The sequence below is a fragment of the Glandiceps talaboti genome, chromosome 11 (genome assembly GCF_964340395.1).
Source record: "Glandiceps talaboti chromosome 11, keGlaTala1.1, whole genome shotgun sequence".
Lineage (NCBI taxonomy): Eukaryota > Metazoa > Hemichordata > Enteropneusta > Spengelidae > Glandiceps > Glandiceps talaboti.
The window spans coordinates 11,811,259-11,838,072 of record NC_135559.1 but is presented as its reverse complement, the minus strand read 5'-3'; the positions used below and the strand labels follow the sequence as shown (position 1 = coordinate 11,838,072).

The 26,814-nt window shown below is 35.5% G+C and overlaps 1 protein-coding gene across 1 annotated transcript; it reads right to left on the bottom strand.

Moving 5' to 3' along the window:
- Positions 1 to 1,315: 1,315 nt before the first annotated feature.
- Positions 1,316 to 23,408, bottom strand: LOC144442179 (neo-calmodulin-like). Its single transcript, XM_078131451.1, has 5 exons — positions 23,288 to 23,408; positions 22,589 to 22,619; positions 8,928 to 9,071; positions 8,071 to 8,313; positions 1,316 to 4,628 (listed from the first exon to the last, which is right to left on the bottom strand). Exons 1-5 carry the CDS (start codon positions 23,297 to 23,299, stop codon positions 4,594 to 4,596), a joined length of 465 nt encoding a protein of 154 aa, XP_077987577.1. The 5' UTR covers positions 23,300 to 23,408; the 3' UTR covers positions 1,316 to 4,593.
- Between the last annotated feature and the right edge of the window lie 3,406 nt (positions 23,409 to 26,814).

Below are 26,814 nucleotides of genomic sequence, written 5' to 3'. Positions count from 1 at the left end.
TATTGACTAAGCATATACCCCTCAGAGAGAGAGAGAGAGAGAGAGAGAGAGAGAGAGAGAGACAGACAGACAGACAGACAGACAGACAGACAGACAGACAGACAGACAGACAGACAGACAGACAGACAGACAGACAGACAGACAGACAGACAGACAGAATATATTTACTCCGATACAATTATGTACAGAATGGTAAACTCATTACTTTTAAATATACAATTTTGCTCGTGTGCGCACCCCCCCCCCCCACCGCCCCATATCAGCCTGAATACTACCCTACATTAACATGCTATACATTTGCAGAGGTCATATCATGAAGAGTGAGCCCAGTTCTCAACAACGGCTTGATATGACTTTATGGATTTTGTTAGGTGGAAAAATTCTTAGAGGTGCCTATTGCAGAAGGAAAAATAAATCCATGTAATGTTCTTGCATGTGGAAGGACGAGTCTTTCGGGTTGGCCTATCGTCTGACTCGTTTGATTTCCCTCTATTGCTTTCTGTTCTTGGCACAAGATGGTTCCTTGTGTTTACAGAGTTTGTATAACAAAATCTGTGGCACTACTTGTGTGGCTGACATGCTGATGAATTCTTCCTGCAGCTCCGCATTCAACCATTTCAAATGTAATTGGTCGATTCTGCTGATGAGGATCCCAAACTGGCGAGGCATATTGTGGATGTGAGTAACATTTAGGACAACCTTGAAATATTATGATAGAGGAAGTATCTGTATCCAGCATATACTCACAAAATTAAGTCACGTACACATAGGAAATAAACTGTGACGAATTTATGTGTGCACTCACACTGCCAGGCAGGCACATACATACCTGTATACATACATACATACGTACATACATACATACGTACATACGTACATACGTACATACGTACAAACATACATACATACATACATACATACATACATACATACATACATACATACATACATACATACATACATACATACATACATACATACACACACACATACATACACACACACATACATACATACATACACACACATACATACATACATACATACATACATACATACATACATACATACACACATACACACATACACATACATACATACATACACACACACACACACACACACACACACACACACACACACGGTATAGTAAAAACAGCGTCGTAGGCAGTGCTGATGGGAACTCGCCTGCATAGTCTCACCATGGAGATAATCTCCCCTTATACCCTCATGGTCTAACGTAGCCATACATTGACACGTGCCACACATACATAGTATGTCCACAGACGAACTTTGATTTCAAATCTCGTATTTTATTTTATTCTTTTATCGTATCTATCATTATTGACATGAAATATTTACAATATTCATCTGAACACGTATTAAGTTATTTGAAAGATAAAAAGTTGGTAAACAAATGTTAAATACATCATGTATGTTTGATTACGCCATACTGTCACGTGATAACATGATGCCCATCACTTGTAAGATCTCATGTACAGAGTAAAAATATCTACCGATAGAAAATTTGGCCAGATGAATTCAAAATTTAGTTACACTATGACAGTTTTTGATATGATAAGCAGTAATGAAAACGTTTCCCATTTCTAAAGAAAGACGGCACTCCTATGACACAACTCTTCGTAAATTTTGGAATGCAGTAAGTAGATGTAAGGTATTTGTGACCTTTAACCCCAACCAGTCTCGCCTGTGACCTTTAACCCCTTCAGTACCAGACGTGTGACTTTTAACTGTTTTTATACCAGACATGCCATTAAAAAACTATTTTTGTACGTATACAATGCATTGTTAAACTAAAATATTGACACATTTTCATGGTTATCAATTTTCATCCAAAATACAGTATGAGCTTAAGTGCTGAAACTTTGAAAATAACAATTTTTAAACGAAACAGTCCTGATGGAAAATGTCGCACACTGCAGCTTCGGTGTGTTTTGTGAGATTTGGCGGAAATTTCACTTTTAGCGGAAAATTTACAAGCGTAGAAAAGGGTTGGCAATAAGAATTAAATACGGTTCCAGTATATCAAATACAACAAAAAGGGCGGGAAATGCGTCAATCGAAGACGTGGACGATCAAAAGAGATGGCGACTTTTCGTGATTTTGTTCACGTTTTCATAAGTTTGATTATTGACATTGATGACCGTTTAAACACTGACAGCTCTTATCCAAATGTGCACATACTTGACGAAGTTTATTTGGTTTTTGAAATTAATAGAGCGTATAAGAAGAAAATTGTTATCAGCAAAGAAGAAATCCCGATTTCGTCTGTTTCTGATGATGATATTTAAAAAAGATTTTCCTAGATTGCTAGCTATTTGAGTTTGAAAATTTTCCACTGCAATTTGTCCGCTATTTTGAATGATCTTCCTGTTCAGCAGTAATCCTTTCGTAATAATGTGATTATTCGATGGGTGTATATTTGAAAGAAATTAAGACAATCACGCACGCAAAAAAAAGACAATTTGCATAATGTGTTCTTGAAGCCAGTCCGCTCAAATCTTGTCTCAACATTACTACAGTGAGTTTCACACCACTATTCAGCTTTTCTGTTTGATACAGCCACACAGAACCCCAACAAGAAACTGCATATGCCACACTTCAATAGTCTAAATGAAATAAAAAAATTTAAATGCATTGCAACTCCATGCAGACATTCGGGCGCCAATATTTTCCTTAGTATCAAACACTACTGGATGAAGGGCGCGTAAAATGTCTTTTGCGGTGTTCATTTGATGTCTGTATGGTGGCATGTATAGTTCATTTCATTTAGACAAAACGTAGCAAGAAAAAGTACTCATTCAATCTTGCTATCTTAAAGTGTAGCATGTCCAGTTTCTTACTGGTTTCTGCGTGGTTGTATCAAACAGAAAAGATGTACGGTATTGTGAAACTGACTGTACAACCATTGCAGAACATCTTGTTTACTTGTGGCTGGCCGGGGGGGGGGATGAAATTATCCTTGGCAGTGTAATATAATGCTTACTATTGGGCTCGCAAAATATCGGTTTTGATAATAACGATACATTGTATCAAACTTGACACATACAAACGAAATGGAAATTCAATCATGAATGTAGTTTTACTTTGCGATTAAAGTGGCCATGTGGATGAGGATTGGGGTATTTATTTTGGATTTGGGATTTATAAAACAATTTTATCATGGCTTCTTACTTGAAAGTGAAACAACATATTTCAAGTCCTTTTTTGAAACTCAAAAGCACAATAACTGTGCAAAATGTTTGTTATTGTACGTACAATAGTAAACTTGTTACACATTATTTAGCTTTTTTTTGCAATGTATTCAGTTACAAGCACAGACTTAGTCTATGTTATTTCACGTTGATATTTCAAGTAGGAAGCCATGATAAAAGTGTTTTATTAATTTAAAAAAATCCAAAATAAATACCCAATCCTCATCCACATGGCCACTTTAAATTGTAATCTTTATCGCCACAACCTTCGTAAATATTTTTGTAATATCCACCAATGGTAGTCTGCTGTTGTATTGATAAAAGTGAAGTAAAGTGTAAACAAGTGCTGCGTTGGTTGTAAAAGAACTGCAAAGTTGAGGCTCGTGAAAATAACGATTGTCCAGAGTCTCTAGGAATATTGATTGCAATTTTCCAAATATGGTGTTATGCTTGTGCCCAAATGTGGAAGTATACAATGCCCTAATAAGGAAGTATATTTGACGTCATATGTACAGTACGTATATTGATTTTAGTGAAGAGATCTCGGGTCACACAATCGAGCTAAAATCGATCAATACAGAAATAGTTCTCATAAAAAGTACATTAATTTCGAAATTACAAACTTTAAGACAGTGATGGCTAAATTATGAAACGTGGGGATTTTGATAAATGAATAATTAATTGTTATTGCAACTTGGATTACCAAATAAGTTATTACAAGACGACTCGTGATATTGATGTGAGAACCATTCGGTAAATATTAAGAAAAGGAGGTCAATATTGTAAAATGTCTGCCTTTCAAGTTTGACTGTTTGTTACTTGTTTACTAATGTGATTGGAGAGGTAACTTAGCAATTATACGCTCTTTCATTCTGATGTGTACCGTTAAGAACTTACAGTAATTTAAACAACTTTATCGCATGCGCATTAAATCGATGAAAATGTAGAGTACTCAAATGAGAGGGTACAAATAAAAGAAATGTATTATTAGGTCAATATTAATCTTTATATGCTCTCTTCTTTATTTCTTGTTTTCGAAAGAAAATTGAAAAGAAAAAAATGTGGACGGCGACACTTTCCTGTAAATAATTTACATTTTTGAAATTTGGCATTCCCTAAAAAGGATGTTAAGTTCAATATATTGCATAAACTATAACTCTACAGCCTTGTCCGGATACACATTGCGAGAAATTCTCGTACCATCATCCACGCATGCTCGTACCGACCCTAGTCAGATCTGACCCCGACGGGCGTAGAGACCATGCTACTGTGTACGGCATGGCACCGCTCCACTTCTCAGTCACGTGATAAAAAGGCAGTGCTGGTAGAAAATCGGCAAAACACCGGATAAATAAGCTTTTCCTATAATACTACGGCTTCATTTTGTATACGACGTAATCAATTTGACGAACTCTGTAAGTAATAAAGATGAAAAGGAAGATCAAAGTGAGTGGTGCACGGTGATGAATTTCTGAATTAGTTCACTTCATTAAGTGAACTGAGAGTATTAAAATGTGACAAGCTAACAATTTATCGAGCAAGCACTGAAATGGTGTTCATCATCACGTACGTGTATCGTACAGTACATAGGTACAGCCATACAAGCAAGTAAACACATCAGTGAAAATAGTTCGGCAATGCCTCGAGATGTTTGACCGACAACTGGTCCGACAACATTTTAGCATTTATGTGTGTCAATAGATTATGCATGTAATATTAGCATTACAAATAAGGTGTTTTGGGTTGTGTTTGATCGCCACTGGTGCGTTGCGAGCGAGTGTTTGTGCGCGCGCGTGTGTGGTATGTCTGCGTGTGAGTGCGTATGCGTGTATATTAAGTAAAAGTTAACAAGTTGGTGTCAACATACAAATCACTACTTAAGAAATTCGAAAAGCCTCTCACTTCGTAGTAAAGTCAACATTAAGGCCGGTTGTGCAATATTTAGGTGTAACATAAACAGCATGTATGATATGTTTAAACTTTGTATAGGCCTACATGCTGTAGAAAACGCTCTTCACTGTGCAGACTACGTATATTGTTTACCAAAATTCTTGTACAATTTTTTGTTACCGTCAAATCAATTATAAATTGATGAGCATGTGACGTCACGATAAACGTTCTATTGATCGGCACTCTGGTCCAAAGTAAGTTCCACAGTCGTTAGAAATCTGACTCACAAGGTGATCGATTATAAATTCATTTGTAATTTTTGTTGCATTGCAGTTATCTTGGAAATGTTGATGTCTCTTTCGGGAAGTCTATAGTCGCATTAATCTTTGAGTTGAAGTATTTATGTGATATTTAAAGGTTTTTTGACGAAAGAGAGTGAATGATGGCACGTACAACGCATTTGAAATATGTATTCCTTTTGACCGCGGAGAACCAGACGCCAGCAGATAAACAGTGTTTGGAGAGAAATTTGACACTATGCGATGAATAATTGAACGCTAATTGCTGTAGTAATGTCTTTAATTATCACGGATATTTTGGATAAAACGGAAACTTAAATACATACAACAAATTCATTAATCAAGATGATAATGAGAGTTTTTATCTCCCATTAATGTATGTCATTTTAGACATGATCTGTTGTCAAATTTATAAATATCATGGGTTATTCTTAGTAATACTATCACGACCACACGCGTATCACAATTGTGTGCTAATCTTAATTTCTATGAAATATTTCAAAATGCGATCTATTTATAAACGCAGTTTAGTGTGAATCAATAAATTAGTGCGAGTTCTCTGATTTTGATCAAAAAAATAGGCTTGAATGTTGCAAACATTTTGCCAGGACATAAATCTGTTCAAATAAATATTTTAGCGGAAAAGAATATCGTTCGTTCAATAATTTTTTTTAAACAATAACATGAATTAATTCATCATTATTTCATCACTTTTTCCAGTCCAAAATAAAAGCCGAATGTTGCAAAAAATTCATTAGAAGATAAATCTGTTCCAATAATTTTAGCGGGAAAGAATGCCGTTCGTTCAACAACTTTCCAGTTTTCTTAGTTGTTTCTAATAATACGCTTAATCTTTATAGTATGAATTAATTCATTAGTATTTTTACAATTTTTCAAGTCCAAAATAACACTAAATTATTAGAAAAACTTCATTAGAGCAAAAATCTATTCAAATACTTTTAGGGAAAAAGAATGTCGTTCGTTCAATATTTTTTTAGTTTTTTAAAAAAAAAACACTAGTATGGATTAATTCATCAGTATTTCATCGCTATGTCCAGTTCAAAATAAAACTGAAATGTTGCAGAAAATTTGTTTGAACATGATACATCTGTGTCTTTCGTTCATCACGTTTTCTGGTCCAAAATACATATAAAAGCGTGATGTCGTTTAGTAAGTCTCTAGTTTCATATGAATTTTCCCATACTACATCGACTACAACTAATGTCGTCAAGTTTGGCTGTGGTTTCAAGTGTTTACAGTAAAGTATCAGTTCGCTTGCACTTTGCAATGAGAACACATAAGCACAAATTAGAACAATCGAATTCCAATTTGCGCTGAAAACATGAAAAATCACTCAGCTTCGAAAGGGGCTCCTGTGTAGGACATAATAGATTTCCTTGAAGATTTGACAAAAGCGTTACTTCAGAAAAACAACTTATGTTATGAACTCTGTAAACTTACTATAGCGCTACTTAAATTCAATATTTTTTATTTATTTTGGGCTCAAGGTTGTCCTCTTTTTTGTTAAGAGGTTTGATAACGGATTACACAGAAATCTTGTTGATTCAAATTCTCTGCAGGGCTTTTTTATGATGAGACGTGTTTACGATATCATCAGCAAAGAGAAATGGATGATCGATAACTTTCAATTTATTGTGGCCATATGGATGAGGATTGGCTATTTATTTTGGATTTTCAATTTATAAAACAGTTTGATCATCACGGCTTCCTACTTGACCGATCAATGTGAAACAAGATTGGCAAATTCTGTGTTTGTAACTCAATGCATTGCTGCAACAATCTAAAAAAGAATATGTATAAAAAGGTTTGTTATTGTACATACAATAACAAACACTTACACATTTATTAATATTTGGCAACTTATTGAGCTACAAACTTGGCATATGTTGGGTCACATTTTTATTTTGTTTTTCAAGTAGGAAGCCGTGATAAAATTGTTTTATGAATTAAATATCCTAAATAAATACCCAATCCTCATCCATATGGCCACTCAAATTCACGTTCATTTACGACGTATAGTCATTTATGGCACTATCATGATGCGTTCAAGCAATGATTCATTGTGATGTTATGACTAAATATGCAATTAATTTGGACTCCCAATCTAGTTAGCGTGTCTGTATTACGGGTGTACACCTTGATTCTCCCTTGTTTTGAGTAATTGTCCCTTAATTACTGTCATTGTCAGTTGTTATGTGTGTACATGCAGAACACGCTTGCAAAGACGCGCGGGGGCGTGCATATACATCTATACAACAGCTCGCCTGTACTGTAGCAGACGTGCATAATAGTGCTGGTAGCGAGACTGATGATCCATTGCCAGTCTTCTGATATCCGTACAAATATCATTGCTGTGTTTGTTCAGATGTTTCTTATTGTTGAAATTAGAGTTCATCAGTAGCTTTATGGGACAAATTATGTTCTGATGACAAACCGTCGCAAAGTTTCAACTTATTTCACATTCTTGACGACAGAGAAAGAGCTATGATGTTATCATCATCTCTGTAGTTCTGTTAAACTGTATGAATGGCATTGAAAGTTATGACTTTCTTTCATACCTTGTACATTTTTCTAAGACCTGTTCAAGATATTTATATGAACTAATATTGACGTAAATGCGACCTTTAATGTTATAGCGCCCTCACCGGTGTAGTTGACTTTTCCGTCTGCGTCTGCGTTGCAGTCTTTTATCATTTCATCCATTTCATCGCTTGAGAGTTTTTCGCCCATTGTCGTCATGAGATGTCTTAATTCATCAACAGAGATGTAACCTGTGTCTTTCGTGTCAAAAACCCGAAAAGCGTCCCGAAGCTCCTCTTCGCCATTCACTGTGTTAAATTTTGTGGCCATCATCATGAGGAACTCCGGGAACTCAATAGTTCCGTTTCCTGTGTGGAAAATTTTAGGCATGGAATCAGACCCCACTCAAAACACTACTAAAATGCAATATTTCAAAGATGTCTTTGATTATCGTTAAAAGTTGCAATAAGGTTTGAAATTGGTATATTTATGTTTCGCCCGTATAAGAGTACGAGGATAGGAGGAGGGTATGACATCACATGATTTCTCAGCATGGCCACTAGAGGGCAGGTAAATATGGGTAATATGGCGATATAGATAATAATTGACTTCAATAAGTGGCACCAATCAATGGTCAACCATCTTATCAATCAGTACATATCAACTTGTTCTGTGGATGAACTTACTCCTAAACATGCATGCACATTTAGTAAATTATTATGAAGAGTTGTCTTGCGATAGTTGCTTATCAGCTAATCCCCTTATACATGACCCCCCCCCCCCCACAGGAAAAGTTATAAAATAACAAATATGAAAAAAAATGATCTTTAACTGAGTTGATAAATTAACAATGGATTATCCACTGAAGCCACTTCAAACTTTTTGAGAGACAGAATATACTAAAGTTAAACTATGAACAAATAACACGATTTTTCCCGGTAACCATTCCCGGAAGTGACGTCACGTCACGAATGAAACTTACCATCGACATCGACTTCCTGAATCATGTCTTCTACTTCCTTTTCCGTTGGGTTTTGACCCAGTGACCTTAATACGATCACCAATTCCTTGGCGTTAATTGTTCCATCTCCGTCAATGTCAAACAAGGAAAATGCCTCCTTTAGCTCTGAAAAAGTATCGATAGCATGATTTTAGTATTATGTAACCACATTTTGAGTAACGTACTGGGTTTTTGGAATAATGTACATATGGCAAAAATACAATATACAATATAGAATCTTAGTATGGAATGGGTGTAAGGTAAACACTGTCCTTGTTTGGTATTTTTACCTCCCATAAAGGTACGGGAGGTATTAAAAGGGGAATGTCTGACTGTGTGTCTGTCTGTCCGTCTGTCTGTCTGCCTGTCTGTCTGTCTGTCTGTCCATGTGTGTGTCTGTGTCATCAATTTCTAAAAATCGGTTGGCTCAATTATAATGAAATTTGGAATATATAATCTTTAGGGTAATGGCTAGACCTGATTAGGTTTTGAGCCAGATCTGTTAATGGTTAATTAGAGAAATTTGCATATTAATGAAATCAACTAATTAAGCAATACATTAAGACTGCATACTTCAATTTCAATATAATTTAGTATATCCGTTAAACATAAAAACGTACATTTGTCCTATAAAATTTGTTGATGTTCCTTACAGCGTTAACGAATAATTTGCATAATTAATTCTTTTTGGTAATTAGGCTATATCTTAAGAATGCACACTTCATATTCAACATAGTTTAGTATGTACGTTAACCATAAGAAAACACATATGTCCTATCAAGTTTGTTGATGTACTTTACAGTGTTGATGAATAATTTGCATAATTAATGATTTTCGGTAATTAGTCTATATCTTAAGAATACACACTTCAATTTCAATATAATTCAGTACATACATTAACCATAACAAATTGTGTATGTCCTATAAAGTTAGTTGATGTACCTTACAGTGTTAATTAATAATTTGCATAATTAATGATTTTCGGTAATTAGGCTATATCTTAAGACTGCATACTTCAATTTCAATACAATTTAGTACATACGTTAACCATAACAAAGCGGATATGTCCTATAAAATATTTGATATAGCTTACAGTCAGTTTTAATGAAAAATTTGCATAATTAATGATTTTAGGTAACTAGGTTGTATCTTAAAATGCAAGATTGAAATTTCGTATAATATGGTACATATATCAACCATAATAATACGCACCTGTCCTATGAAGTTTGTTTCTGCAACTTTTACCTTTAATGAGTATTTTGAATAATGAACGATATTCAGTAATTAAGCAGTATCATACACTCTTCAAATTCCGTATAATTTGGCACATACATTAATCTAAGAAAGCACGCTTGTCCAAAACAAAGCCTGTTACCATAGTTTTTTTAGATTAATGAGTTATTTGCATAATTAGTTATTCCCTTACGGGAGGCATTCAGTTTAAATCTGGTATATCATAGTCTAGTTCCTATACAATATTGTTACCATTAAACATCCACTCACTGTGCTTTAGTACCACAGTTAGCATCCAGACTATAGATATATCATGGAGGTATATGATTGGACCAGCTGGGATGACAACATACAATTCACTACTAAGAAATTCCAATAGCCCCTCACTAGCAATTTGTTATCCTTACATTGCGGAATGCCATTATAGTTGAGATAGGGGAAAATGTCTAAAAATAGAGTATTATGTAATTTGCGTGCACTTGCTGTCTTTTTTCAGTCTTTGTTCTCTGTAACAATGTACTAATTATGCTTAATGAAAATGTATGTGTCCCACACAGGTCTTAGGTAATACCTCTGTAATATACAGACTGCCAAGCTGGCTGAGGCAAATACTAATGTACACCAGTCAACAACTTTCGAGTGTGTCTGTGTATATGTCTGTGACGCCTGTGTCTGTCTGTCTGTCTGTCTGTCTGTCTGTCTGCCTGTTTATCTATCAACATACAGCTATTCGAAGATCCTAATTCCGAAAATCAAAAAGGAAGATATTGCAAAATCCATGCTGCAACCTTAACATTTCCAAACCGAACATTGACAATCGCAAGTACAAGTTCAGATACAGAGACCATTATTTTTATGATTCATTTTAATGTGAACCACAGTTATTATAATTATCAAGTATTTCTTGTAATTCAGTCTAAAACAAGGTTAAAATGGGTGGAAAGATTTTCAGGGAGAGAGAGCGGAGTGGACAATTTTTAGAATGAGTTCATATAACACACATGTACTTCAAGTTATAGTGTCCATGATTTCAGGCTTAAACAATGTCGAAACTAGTCAAATAAAATGTTACAAGGCGAAAAACATATTTCAATCAGCGGAAAATGTTACTACCAGTTACCACCCCAACCATGGCAACAGTCTTTATGTAAAAGTGGCGCGAGAACGTTAATCAAGGCCGCATGCGCAGTTGTAGAGTATATTGAAATTTGACATATTTTCAGGGGGTCTTTTTTCTATTCTGAAGACTGCCGGTTGTGTCGTCGTATATCTTGCTCATTTACATAAAATGGACGATTGTTTTGATCATATGCCATTGGTTGTGAAAACTTTTTATATATTGAACATCCTGAATATAAAAGAACTGCAATCATTGATAAAGTCGTTGTGCAAATGACGTAAATATCAGAAAAACTTCCAGACGTGACTTGAGGATATGTGCTGGTGATACCGCGGGAATCGTGTGCGTGCAAAGTTGTGAGGAGTTTGAATATCAATGGTTGTATAATCACGAGAGTGTTAAATCCATTCAGGCAAAATTTAAAAGAGGGTTATTTCATCACTTTGCAGCAAACTGTAGTTTTATATGATGGTGGTCCCTCGTTATAACTAGCTTCTTCTGCCAGAGATGAAATACATGTCTGTTTATGACATAAGTCGTTCCTATTTTAACCTAACGGAAATCTGCAAACGTTAGACATTACCTCACTCGGTTTACTAATCGCCAAGAAGGTAGTCGTTATACTGATGTACGTTAATGCACTCAGACTCGTTTAGCTTCCATTACTGGTCGGGGTAGCAAAATTGTTTGGTTCAACAGGCGTGTTACACTTCAACGCACACGCATTTTATAGAGTCTAATAAATTTACTTCCCGCGAAAAATGTATTCTCCTTGTTTGACAATCATTCACTACTTCCGACGGTTCGATGGCATGGCGGGAAACGGCCATTTAGAATTCTGTAATGAGCGTATGGAGAAGCGGATATTTGATTTGCCATCAAATAATTCAACAATGATTTTGAAGTTTATTAATTAAAAATTTAATCCGGGGGATTATTTATTTCCGCAGTTTCACTTTGCTGGTCGACAATACTTGATTAGATAGCATTATATAGGGACATGATATACATTTTGAAATCAATACAACTACCTTCCCACGTTTTATAATTATATTGACGAGTGAATGAATTCAGAGCCCGGGATTCGGAGAGTTAAGTCCGTTTTGTTAACAATTTGAGATATCTTATTGCTTAAAGGGGCATAATTCTGAAGTCAACAAATTTTGAATTATTAAGTCTATGACGCCAGTTCCGCAAAATTTTGTTGAAAATTGCAGACAAGTTGTAGAAAAAAAACACAAATTTTGCTCATGTGGCGTTGGCGGGAAAGTGGACCAGGTATAGATTCTCATAACAGTCGTCATTTGAATTTCACAACGATCGTGACTGGGAGATTACCACGAGAGAAGACCAGTGAATTGATATGACACACAAATGTAACAGTTGGGATAAAATACAACACGATATTTATGAAAAATAAAAATAGCAAATAATAGTGTTCTCGATAATACGGGAGACGCCAATTTTGTATGTCTGTTTTATCACGACTCGACTTATTTTGCGTTGTTTTCTGCCGAGTCGTACCGACCAAGAAATAGGAATATTCACCTGTGTGGTATAATTTCTACAAGACTGCGTTTACACGGAAAATCAACAAATTGAAATAGTTTTCTATGCTTTTTAAACTGTTACAGTTTTGAACTGTCTGACGACCAAGGTTCATAATTTTTCAAAGAGTTCGCAGTTCTAGGCATTTTTTTGTAGATCTTAATCAAAATGTCGTCAAAACACGAACCCACTTCTGAGGAATTCGAAGTAATTCCCTTGCGATCCTAGTTACAGCCAAGCGATATAAATTGTGATGCTCGAATCATACACTTTCAAATGGTATAAAGATACAGAATTTTATTTTGGGGTCGTGAAATTTTCGTGTCATTTTTACCTCCCGTAAGGGAGTGTTATGTTATACTTTTGTCTGTCTATGTGTCTATGTGTCTGTGTGTGTATGTGTGGGTGTGTGTGTCTGTCTGTCTGTACTGTCTGTGGACACGATATCTAAAATACTTGCACCGATTCCAATGAAACTTACTACACATCTTTCATAGAACTGATTACATTTTGGTAAACGTACATCTAATTAATGGGTTTTGGTAATTAGGCTATATATTAAGTTTCAAATTCAATATAATTTAGTACAGACATCAACCATAACAAAGCACACATATCCTGTAAAGCCTGTTGGCATAGTTTTTATTTTTAATGACTCATGTGCATAATTAATTATGTTCGGTAATTAGGTTATATCTTAATAAGAATGCATTCCAACAATGTGTGTAGGAGCAAACACCTATGGTTTGCCCTTACGGGAGGCATTCACTTTAAATCTGGTTATTGAAGTCTGTGACATTTTTCTCAGACAACATAATGGGCTTGGCATGGACAGGTAAAACTTAGCAAAACCGTGTAATCAGAAATATGCAATTTTTCTTGCTTTGCCTGAAAAATCCCAATCACTACGAAACATTCCGAAAATTATAGAGGGGTATATAATGTGCTGTCACGTGTCATGATGACGGTGTCTGACGTCGACAACATCCGGGTTAATTGTTATTTGCAAGGCACTGAAAACTAAAATTGTTAAAATACCAAAAAATTAGAAACAGTGTTCTGTACATGTTAAAATAGAAGTCGGTTTTATATATAGGTTGTACAGCATTAGGTTGAAATCCTGATTAAATGGGGGCGCTGATTTTTGGATGCAAACCCCCAAAATTCAATTTGTTGATTGGATTTATAGCACCATACTACAGTATGGGTCATTCAATTTAAATAAAGTTCAGGGTGTGTGTTATTACGATTAAATCATTACGTCTAACAAAACAGTTTCAAAAAAAAAGTTATTGCATGCAGCTGTAAAGTAAGACACTCTCTTTGGAAAACAGATAGCCACACCTTCATAATATTTGAAAGTTACCTGTACTTTCTGAGCCATGGGTATTTGGGATAGGCGGCTAAACTGATAATAACCAGAAAATGTACCGGTGTATGGTTACATTCTCCATAGAATTTTGGTCTTGTAGTCTGGGAGTATTGGTTTTTAATACTCTTAGTACTTATGACAGTTTTTAATAACACAGTTTGATGATTTATTTTCCATTCTCGTAAACTTTAATGGGAATAAAATCGACATGATTGTAAATATATATAGGTCTGGTAATTATCATTGCAAAGTAAAAGTGATATGAAACATTGCCCATGAGAATTATAATCTGCTGGCAGTTATCCATCTGATTCATTATACTTTGCTGGGATTATGTGACAATGAGTAGCCTGCAAACGTTTTATGGGTGACGAAGCAACGATTTCAGTTACCCTAATTGTATCTTTAATAGTAGTCTTCAAAGCTGTTCTACCATTTACTGACGTGATGAGTGACTCTGTAATGTCGTTCTATCACCTGATGAGTGACTCTGTAATGTCGTTCTATCACCTGATGAGTGACTCTGTAATGTCGTTCTATCACCTGATGAGTGACTCTGTAATGTCGTTCTATCATCTGACGAGTGACTCTGCAATGTCGTTCTATCATCTACTAGCTTGATGAGTGACTCTGTAATGTCGTTCTATCATCTACTAGCTTGATGAGTGACTCTGTAATGTCGTTCTATCATCAACTGACGTGATGAGTGACTCTGTAATGTCGTTCTATCACCTGATGAGTGACTCTCTAATGTCGTTCTATCATCTGACGAGTGACTCTGTAATGTCGTTCTATCACCTGATGAGTGACTCTGTAATGTCGTTCTATCATCTGACGAGTGACTCTGTAATGTCGTTCTATCACCTGATGAGTGACTCTGTAATGTCGTTCTATCACCTGATGACTGACTCTGTAGTGTCGTTCTATCGCCTGATGAGTGACTCTGTAATGTCGTTCTATCATCAACTGACGTGATGAGTGACTCTGTAATGTCGTTACTATCATCTACTAACATGAGTGACTCTAATGTCGTTACTATCATCTACTAGCGTGACGAGTGACTCTGTAATGTCGTTATATCATCTACTAGCGTGACGAGTGACTCTGTAATGTCGTTACTATCACCTGATGAGTGACTCTGTAATGTCGTTCTATCATCAACTGACGTGATGAGTGACTCTGTAGTGTCGTTACTATGATCTACTAGCGTGACGAGCGACTCTAATGTCGTTACTATCATCTACTAGCGTGACGAGTGACTCTGTAATGTCGTTACTATCATCTACTAGCGTGACGAGTGACTTTGTAATGTCCTTCTATCATCTACTAAAATGAGTGACCCTGTAATGTCGTTACTATCATCTACTAGCGTGACGAGTGACTCTGTGATGTCGTTACTATCATCTACTAGCGTGACGAGTGACTCTGTAATGTCGTTACTATCACCTACTGTCTGTCAACTAGTGCCTTTGTAATGTCCTCAAATTTTCTTTCATATCATGCAAAACGTGACTGTGTCAATTTTTTCAGAGAGATAATAAAAACAAAAAAAGACGTCATCAATGTTTACATACATCTAGTTTCAAAAGTAAAAGATTATACTTTACGTCACCTATGATGTAATGCTGCCATTTTAACTCAAATTCGAAATTACATTTGATTATTAATTTGACAAATTACGATGCTAATATCTATATAATGTAGTTAGTGAGTTGGCGCCAACATAAAGTGATGGATTGTAAAGAATAATATCTGTGAATTCTTTCAGTTACTATTTTTTGTTAAAATTTTCATTTCTTTTGTGACTCATGTTTCATGTATGAATTCTTTTATTGAGCATGAAACACAGCCCGTCTCGATATATAGCAACAGCCGGTGTTGGTATTCTTGTTTGACGGTCTAATTATTTCACATAACGCTCTGTGCAGTATGTCTGTCCTGTCGAATTAACGTTCTCCTTTCTCTATTTACACTTTAGAAAACGTTTAAAATCGTTATTACACTCAAAAATACAGTCTGAACTGTAACCGTTCTTTAACTGGTCGGCAAGGGTGTGTAAAATTAAAGCAATACCCAACCCATTGAGCAATTTCAACAATTGGTCCCAACATAGCCATTTCACTAACTAACTAAACGTGTCATTCGCCGTATATTGATTTATCTAAGACTCCGGAAGAGCACTTCGTTAGTAGCATTGAAACATGTTATTGCAAGTTTCATTTCAATTCACCATGTAAATAATCGAAAGAATATTTGATGTCGATTTCATAGACTTTCATGATTCCACAAAATAGTTATAGCGACCGATTTTATTTTAACTCGGTCTGTGAAAGTAGTTCGCACAATAAAAACGGTATTAATTCCTCATTAAGCAATCATCTAAGCACTGACCTGTGTCGAAAGTCGGAAATTGATGCTAATACTTCACCAAAATTGCATTAATCAATATGTTAATTTCATCATCGTCGCGCGCATGCGCATCATTTCATTCCATCGTCTTTCACGGTCGAAATATCCACGATAATTATTCCAAACATATACGTCGTCGTCGGTATAACCCAGTAAAGTCAAGTTCAATACATTCGCAGTCACAAGAGGTCGTATCGATTGTCGATAGTAAGTTCTATTTCCAATTTTATTACGCCGTTGCCATAACGACCATCTAAACGAATTTTCAAAATGGCGACCATAAATACGGACATTGCCGTTTATTCATTTCACGACTTTATATTCAAAATTGCAATAATGTGACAACTAGAGAAAAGCAAGCATGGGTTCATCTAGCAAATGAAATGACATAATGAAAATACTAGTTGTTATGTCAATACTGAAATATAAACCAAATTGAAAGACTAAGCTATTAAATTATTGTGAAAGGCCTTTACCATCTAATATTTGTGAAGCGTTAGAATAAGTCCCCCGAACAATAAACGCATTGTGTTAGGTATTGACCCGCTTTTTTTAAAGTGCTACTTTACATCGAGCCGAATGAGGTCACCTTAAAAATAAACAGAGATTGTTTTATTTGCGTGTGCAACATATTTCGTACATAAAACTTGTTAATCGTAATATCAATCAAAATGTCATAATTTGATATAATACCCAATTTGTCTAAATAAATTAAAAGGATGACCGTTTTCACAAAGCGGCACGTGTTTCATAATAAATGACTTTGATTATCATGCATTGAATTTGCAATTTTGAACGTGTCAGTATTAATTTCATTGTGAATCTACTTGCAATAATTTCCACCACCCCACCACAATTAACCCCTCCCGCCCCCTAATAAATGGTTCAGTCGCAGAAAATTTACATTACAAAAGAATGGTTTGATATGTAAATATGTTTCTAATGTTTTCACGAAGCCTATTCTATTGTGAGCTGGAGAGAACCCTGTCATGTGACAATTTCTTATTTTTCTATAATGTTTTTTAATATTGAACAAATTTTCGAGTGGGAGAAGATCTTCCTGTATAATTCGAAGTAAAAAAAGTTGTTGTAAAAGTACTTCGTCAATTCAGCAAAGCGTTCAGTATTTTCTCTTTGTAAAATAAATTTACTTGTGTACGTCCAAACACCAAAAGTCGTGATAATTATGAATTTTATCTACATTTCGATAATTTCTGCTTGTCGAAAATTAAACAAAAACCCTTTTTCTGAAAACGTTAAAAGTCAATCGTTGATGTTGCTCCCATATAAATGGTTTAGGGCGCTTAATCGTTTTGTGAACACATAGCGGAGGTACTGTCATAGGTTTTGATCACCGTGCAATCTTACATGCTGCAGCAATTACAATTATAGTAAAAGTGAGTCGAAATGAGAACGAAAAAAAAGTGATAGAAAAAAACGATTTAAATCATAGCTACTGACGCAAAGGCTTTAACCACAGACAATTATGAGATAATTTATCTCGAGTAATTGTGAAATGGCTTTCCTCTGTCAAAAGTTCACATGCAGTTTACCTCATATAGCGAACGGATGTTTTCACTTTGCAATTGATATTCGAAAGGTTACTGTATTTTATTTTTTATTTTAATCAAACAGACTACCTCTAACTACCTCTCAAAAAAGGTTTCACTTTTTAAAACTAATTTGACCAATAACGACAAATGTTCTATCAGTCTTAGGCTGGAACTATAGGACGCTGATCTACCAATAGGGAACTTGCAAACCCGCCATCTCAGTCGGTGCATTATGGGAAATGCGGTGTGTTCTATTTTACAAATATGAATCAACAACAGTTGTAAGCCCTCGTTGAGCTTGGTGGCTATCCTTAGATTCCCAAACTGCAAAGAATCCACCCCATAGTCCTTTGCACCTGCGCACGCCCAGTTTGGATACCAAATTGGCTTTTTTTTTAAAGTTAAAGTTTCTTGCACCAAACATGAAGGTATAAAGGGGAGACTTATACCTCCAAGCATCAAACAACTGACTGGAATGATGACTTTCACTCTCAATGGGGAACGCTATTCCAGGAGTTGAATGTACTTTCATAAATTTTAGCTTCTGGGGAGTCATTTCATGAATTCGTTTCACATAAAGTTCGTTTCATTGCCAAGAGACACTAAATTGGAACACGTTTGACCGGTATAGTTTCATTAGTCGTACATAGTTGCCTCATGGATCTTAGCAGACATGAATATGTATTAGATTAACAATGTGTATTCATAACTGTTAATTAGTGTACATTACCTTCATATAAATAGCCATAAATATGATATAAAATCACTTTCCAGAACTCAAAGTTTATGAAAATACCCCTTTAATGTTTTGTTTTTTTTTTCAAAATCTTTCGGTTGTAACATCCAATGACAAACATATATGTATTCATGTACCAGACATCATATACAATGATTTCCGCCATATTTGATTTATTTGTTTACAAGATAAAATTTGTGTGGATTTTTTTTTACCTAAGCGGGTCACCAGGGGTTTGAAGTAGCGATCGTAAAACATTCAAAGCTTTAGTACAACATTATATGCATCTACCGTGATTGCACCCTAAAGACATTAACAAAATGTTATAAATAATAAATGGACATGCGTCTTAAATTATGGCACGAAAATCTCGTATAAAAAAACCGTTATGAGAAGTCTCGGAGATAGCAGAGAAAACAATAAAGACACGTTTTAAACTCATCTTTTATTATCCTTCTGCATTAACGCTAGAAATATCATTCTCGTGCCACGTAAAATGAAAATGCGTCTTCCACATCTATACAATGTATTACTCTCCACTCTGTGTTAGTTTAACGATGATTGAGATTGCAAGTCTTTTTTTTTTTTACGAATCTTGACAGTTACTTTTTCGATGGCACTTTTGTCGCGTGTATACTTTATAACAGTAGTAATAAATAGAGTACAAAATGTTAAAAACTTGTTATTAAAGATAACATTTCTAGGTCACTATAGTTAAAAGCAGTTGAATAACCTCCTCAAAGACATGAATCCTCACTCTACTGAAAGTGCAGTGAATATTATCATCTTTGAATGGTCATCAAAGACACCTGTGTGTGCGTGTGATGATCACAAATTGGCCAATAGGTTTTGAGGATGTGTTCGCAAACTAGCAAGTCATTGTGAACAACGGACAAGTGATTGGCCATTTCATTTTAACCACGTGGCACTTGTTTCTACCAATTTTGTCATTCTGAGCTTTCGTTTGGATGAGAGCACATGTAGTTGGCAGTGTACTTTGAGGGACATTTCTATAGATATTTATCTAGTTTGGCCTCTCCATGATTTCAGGAACAGACTGGTGAGTAAAATTTAATCCGTGTGACCTCTAAATTAACACTAATTACTATCAGTGCTTTTGTTTGTGCCAAGCATGGTACATTTTTCAAAATATGCATCGTACTCGCATTTTGTCTAAGGAATGTTCTCTCAACTTATCGTCAAAAGCTACGAAAATTATCAGCAAATTCGGGACACCATTTACCACAATTCCGAGTCTGCTATTATAGTATTTGGGTATAAAGCCATCTCGTATGATTGTCAAGTCGATTCATATATATATTGTTCCTAACCTTGCTGTTAAAGTTATATTTTTGACCTGTAAAAAGACCTCGAATTTGACCACCATATATTCTTTGTGGTTCGGATTTGAACTAAAAAGGTGTAGGAAGTTGAATTATTTGTTTTAATCAAACAGTTGTGCGGTCTGTGACTAGTTACAATAATTGTAGCATTGGTTACTACTTTTTAGCTTTCGGGGGTTTTTTTTCTTTTAGTTTAGTTTACAGTAAAGTCACTTTTGAGTGGAAACCATGGAATAATAAAAAAAACACCTCAATAATGAACGAAATGAAAGGTCAAAATGAAACACTAATGCTACAATTCTTGCATCTATGTCTGAATAATAATGATTAAAACTAACATATTAACATATTTCACATTCTGTGTTTTATGCAATTTCTGCATAATTAATAAATTAATTAATTAATAATGTCTGCATAAATTTTCTTTTTTAGACGTTTGATACAAATGCATAATTGTTCAAGTGTAGAGCATTGTCTAAAATAATCTTGTTATCGTATCAGTACAATATTACACAATGTCGATGCAATCGTATGAATAATGTACTCGTGAAACAATGGGTTTGCACACGTGAAGTGGTGTAACTAGCGATTAACAAACCTAGTTACAGCTGTAACCTCATACGTCATTGACACGAATCTGACATCTGATCAGGAAAATTTATATTAGGCGTCTGTGTTGGTCACAAATACTGTAACAACACATTCTAGGTGACAGAACATTGTTTTTTATTTGACCCCCCCCCCCCATGTTGTAATATCCTACCCACCCTGATCTAATCACCCATTATATCCTAGAAAGTGCTCTCGGGTGAAAGGCCGGTCAGTTCTTCTTTTACTTTTGATTGCTTAGGTTGCGTTGTGTCCCCCCCCCCCCCAACTACATTGTATACCAATGGACTGTACATAAATTACAGAGGGAGTGGCCGGTTCTTTTTTTTCAGAAGGTCATCAGTGCATGAAAAATAACCCTCCCTAAGACCATGCACAAAAGCTATTTACCCCTACACCCCTCCACTGTCATTGGAATATCTGTGATGAAAAGTGACAGTGCAAAAACAAAATTGGGACCCTCCTCAAATGCGTGCATGAAAAATAGTAAACTCCCCCCCCCCCTAGTAAAAAAATCAAAAAACCCTAAACCCTCCGTGTAATTTGTTTTCCGTCCCTACAACAAACTACAGAATACCTGGATGGTGTTAAACGTAAGCGGCATATCAGCTGTAATGCAACAAATGTGATGTGACTGAATATCTGGTGTGAAGAAGAAAACGTTGCTGTGAATGAAGGCCCTGGCTAACACACACAATGTTCTATAAATCTAAAAGATAGCTGAAACATTTTTTTTTTGTTCCACTGACCCATATCGCTCAGGGTAACGTTGCCCTAAGCTACACTAGTGAAGATACCAATATGTGCTGTGAACTAAATCGACCTCCATATACGTTACTGTATACCGTCGTATTCTAATCCATACATACACACACTGACAAAACAGTGCGATCATTGAATGACGTCACTTAACAACCTGTTGTTACGCGCAATTTTTACAACATTCAAATTAAAAAAAAAAACACATCGGAATCCTTTTCAAGATACAAGTAATAGAAAAAAAATGACGACCAGAAACACAAATTCTGATTAAATAAGCTGACTAATTTGTTTTTCTTTTAGGTGCTTTCCTTTGCATTATTCTGAAACGTGAATTCATTCTTTTCGTTCACAATGGAAACCAAGGAAAGGCTTTCATTGATCGAGCGAGGCAGTAAAATCTCATTTTGAAAGACGAAGACTCCATTATCGATCCAACTTTTCGATACATAATTATATCGAGGGGATCGCTGTGTTGTCATTCAATGATCTATTTTCGGCTTGCCGGGGGAAAAAATATCCACAAGACATTGTCAAACACGGGACAAGTCATTGAGTGACCGTCTTCGCTCCTTGACCGGTGTGTGTTCGTGTTGTTGAACCCACTTTCCATATTCATTGTTCACGTTTGATATCCATTGTCCAAGAGGAGACTTGAGGCATACCCTCTTCAAATAACCTTACAATGCGTCTGCATATTTTGTTTTCGTCAATCCTCAAAACTTGGAACGCAGAAAATAATTAAGTACACATACTTATTAGATAAAAGAAGCTATCGCCTCATGTAATTCGTAAAACAAGGCCAGGAGTTATTGGAAAGTTTCTTGAAACTAAATCTTCTGCTAACAAATATTTTTAATGTCACAGCGGTGTCGATTTCATAACGTCAGAATTCTAATTGATTTGGTTGCTCTAAGTTACATGTGTTTAATTGTCGATTTCACGATTTATTGAAACTTACCGGCTATCTGGTCTTCCGTCAAATCGTCAATCTTGATAGAAATGGAGGAAAAAGGGAAAACGTTATACAATTGGGTGCTTGCCTCGATATTTAAAAGCTAATGGGCAGGGAAACACTTAAACTAACTTTACTTGTATTTACCACTTTTCCGTCTTATGGAAAATGTTAACTGAATTAGTCAGTTGTCAATGTAAGCTTTTTAAGTGTCTTGCAAATCGATGTTGGAATCTGTAGCCCCCCAAGGGAAATAAACATATGAAAGTAAGTGCAAGTAATGAGGGGTAGAGAACAAGCATAACACGTTTTCACTGTGCAGTTCTATGGATGAACGTTGATGACACGATAGCTGGGAAGTGTATTAAAACATTATCTGTGTCGATCTCGTTTATTTCTCTCTTATCGTGTTGAAACGCTTCGTAAAAACACCACCCACTATACAATGTGCTTTCAGAATCAAATTGAAACGACTCTCTTGCTGTTCTGTACTTCACAATGGTACGTTAGCATTTGAAAGAAGGTTATCTCTGTCACCCTTACTACGACACTGTCATCGCTTTCACTCGATCGATCATTCTATCGTCATCGTAGTGTTTCGCCGTATGAACTTAAGTACGGGTTAGGTTTGTCGTTTCCGACCTACCGTTGAAAGGTTAAAAACGACAGACTCGTTGATATTATACAGTTATGTGTTATACTCACCACGGCCGACATAGCGGTCTTGGACGAGATAAATAAGCCAGATCTACGTGTGCGTTTACTCCACGCTTGGCTACCTGTCTGAATGTTATGTTTTCACCTTGGTGCAATGTTATGAGGCGACCGCGTCACCACGTCTTCTTACCTTTGTGTCCTTACGCAGCATCAGGGAAAAGAAAAAAGAACCCAAACATCCACGACACAAGTCTGACCCGAAGGTGCACGTGTCACTGAATTATGTAGAATGATAGCGTAGCTTGTTACAACAGTTTTTCTGACGACGGCAGCGGTATCGAACATATATGTGAAACAATACATCCAGGAACATGTTAGTGAAAGTAACCCATTTTGGTAGTATTATCGTTTTGTTCAATGCGTTCAGGTAATCAAGGGTACACAGATCATGGCCATTTGGTTCTAACTATACGTTTCTCACGCAAAACAATATTCGCTTGGATGAATTTTTAAAAAAATAAATGAATACACAATATTTCGAATTGGTTCGATGCTAAGGCCAAAGAAAATAAATTATGTGGTTCCTATAACGCCCAATTTCAAAACAGGGTGGGTAGGTAAGGAATTTTTTTTTTTTTATTTTTTTTTTTTCTATGTTTTTTTTTGTCTGGACCAAGTTATTACAATCTACGTTAACGGAGGTCAACAGAGATTCCCTTCTATGTGTTCGTATTTTCTGTATGATATGCAGACGACATATTATGTACTACCACTATATTCTGTAGTCTGTGTATTTTATAATTTTTTTTTGTGCTCTGTCATCTGTATTTCATTTAAATTTTTTATATTGTGTTTGTTTGTTTGTTTGTTTGTTTGTTTGTTGTTGTATCATTGTTGCCATGGCGTTTTGAATACCCCTATGAGGACCACATTGGAAATAAGTGTTTTTAAAAATACTTTTATGTGTTATCCTCGGTGATTTTTTATCCTTGTATTTTAATATGTACTTGTATAAATTTTTACCCAAATAAAATCATATCATATCATCATTTCTGCCATGTTTCTTTGATCACAAGACGATAATGTCATCACATCTCACTATTTCTCTCACGACTTTGCAAATTTTTTTTTCGATTTTTCAGTATTTGTTCCGAATTACTTTTTTTTTTAAATTTCTTTTTAGGGTAGGCGGTGAAAAACTAGGTTGGGTCGGGTTACAGGAACCAAACAATTATATTTTTTTACCCTAACTAAGGAATGACCTTGATTAGTGTTCTCTGTAATTTCTTGTCTGGGAGTAAACCTGGAAATATTTTCGCTTCTTGCTCGGGAAAACAAAATTCGACTTGTACAAAATAAGACAATGCACCAGGAACAGTAATTCTACAAACAGTAGGAACTAGTTGAAGACGCTAAAATCTTAAAAGTTATAAACATTTCTAGGTTATAGTTAAGGTGAAACGTCTTTGTTATTGTTAGTTTCTTGTATTTACTGTCGAGGTCAAAATCACACAGGTTGTGACGTCATCGCAGCTGTAGAGTTACGGCGATTATGATACTGAATTCATCGATTTCAGCTTTTCCATTGACGCCACCGTTTACTACCAAACCAGAGAGATTATATACTTTCAATTAGACAAAAGTTGTTTGTTAGGAATACAGGCAAAACAAAATACAGGCAATAACAGCGTGCGCGCACTTGAAATGATACATTTTGTCTCACTGTGAAACACAAATAAACAGTGTTGTATTCTAAAGTGTTGTTGATTTGGGATCAAAGTGAGATACAATATGCCTGCTTGCTATCTCTGTCTGTACTTTGTTTTGTGTAATTTGTAACCAAAAACGTTGACAAGTGTGAGATGTAAAAAAAAAACATCTCCACATCGCACTGCCTAACTGAAACTCTATTGTCTCCTAGGTTTGGTAGTATCAAATGAACGGTGTTAGGATAACAGTCGAAATGACGACTACTCTCTCTTGGATTCCCATCTGATAAAAATACGTCAGCTGACAAATCTCTGAATAACTCGGCGTAACATAATGGTAGATTCAGAACTCGATATAGAATGTCTACGCTTCACGTGTGTCCTAAACTTGCAACTCTAGTATATTTACGTGTAACAGCCATGGAACAATATTTTTCAAAGTGGTACGTGTTCTTATTTACAACTTCAAGTTGTCTTACTCACGGAAGAATCCATGATTGTCCAGTCATCAAACCATATCACCGCAAATATTAAATATACTCTCGTTGGTAACGAGTGAACGACTGTAATTCGTGTACTCATTTTTATATCCTTATTTCAGGAACAAGCCCATATGGTAACAAAAAACAAACACACAAAAAAACCATACCGTTCAAGGCCAGGATAAGTTAGTCTAGTTCCTATACAGTATCGTTACGATTTACTTACTTACTTGTTTACTTACTTGTTTACTTACTTACTTGTTTACTTACTTGTTTACTTACTTACTTACTTACTTACTTACTTATTACTTTATTATCCCTCACCGGGAAATTTGTCTTGCAACAACACAGAAAGGCATACATATAATCTTTCACGTTAAAGTAGTACTAAGAACAACAAAAGTACGAAGACATTAAAAACTGTGTAAAAGACTACATAAAAAACACTCACAATATACCTTCGATCACTCACAGTCTAGTCAAAGTCGTTACTCTAGAAGTCCTGAGATGCATGAGAAACCACATTTGGCACCCAGACTAGGATAAGTAGACTACATAAAATATCTACACAAACGTGAACAACTATTTGAAACTTGACAAAAAATAACGGAACAATTTAAAAGTATACATTAAATATATTAGCCCAACGTTTTCTTTTGCTAACCGGAGATTAAACGAGACTTTTAGACTGTTCTTTGGTTTCAAGAAAAAATTTAGAGCGTACGTGTAGATGTCGTGTAGTTTACTGGCAAAAGTCATTATTCTTTAACTCAGGTTTCACAGAAAAAGAGCAAATATAAATAAATGATAAGGGAATTAACATTAAATAAGTATAGACACATTAATATGCATAAACTCCGCTTCTTGCGATTAATAGTATCCATGTCACTACCCATTATGAATTAAAAAGTATTATTTACATGCAGTCATCAAGCCAGTGTACACAATGTCATCAACGACTTGTATACAGGTAATTATGTTAATGAGCAGAACTAAACCGTGTCATTTCCACGGTGACAAATTTGTTTTATTTTTGAAAATGCATCATTTTATGGAAAGTGAAAAACAGCGAAATGTTATAACTGCAAGGATATAACAAAGTTTCAATTAATATTACCTAACTACCTATAGTGAGGACAGACAGACAGACAGACAGACAGACAGACAGACAGACAGACAGACAGACATATAGAATACGTATGTATGTATGTAGTAAATAGTATCAAACTCGTAGAATAGAGTGCTCGATGCTTGGGTAAGCAGGGCGGGAATAATCAAAGTAGGTTGGTTTGAACTTGAGGTGCTTGGTTGTAACTCCGAGTTTCACGCTCAATGCGTTCATCAGACATATGTATGTATGTATGTATGTATGTATGTATGTATG

Coding starts and splice junctions, on each gene's coding strand:
- LOC144442179 (XM_078131451.1), bottom strand. Junction 9,072..22,588: donor GACGGAAGACCAGATAGCCG/GTAAGTTTCAAT, acceptor ATACTTTTTCAG/AGCTAAAGGAGGCATTTTCC. Junction 4,629..8,070: donor CGGAAAAGTCAACTACACCG/GTGAGGGCGCTA, acceptor TATTACTTACAG/AGTTCGTCAAATTGATTACG.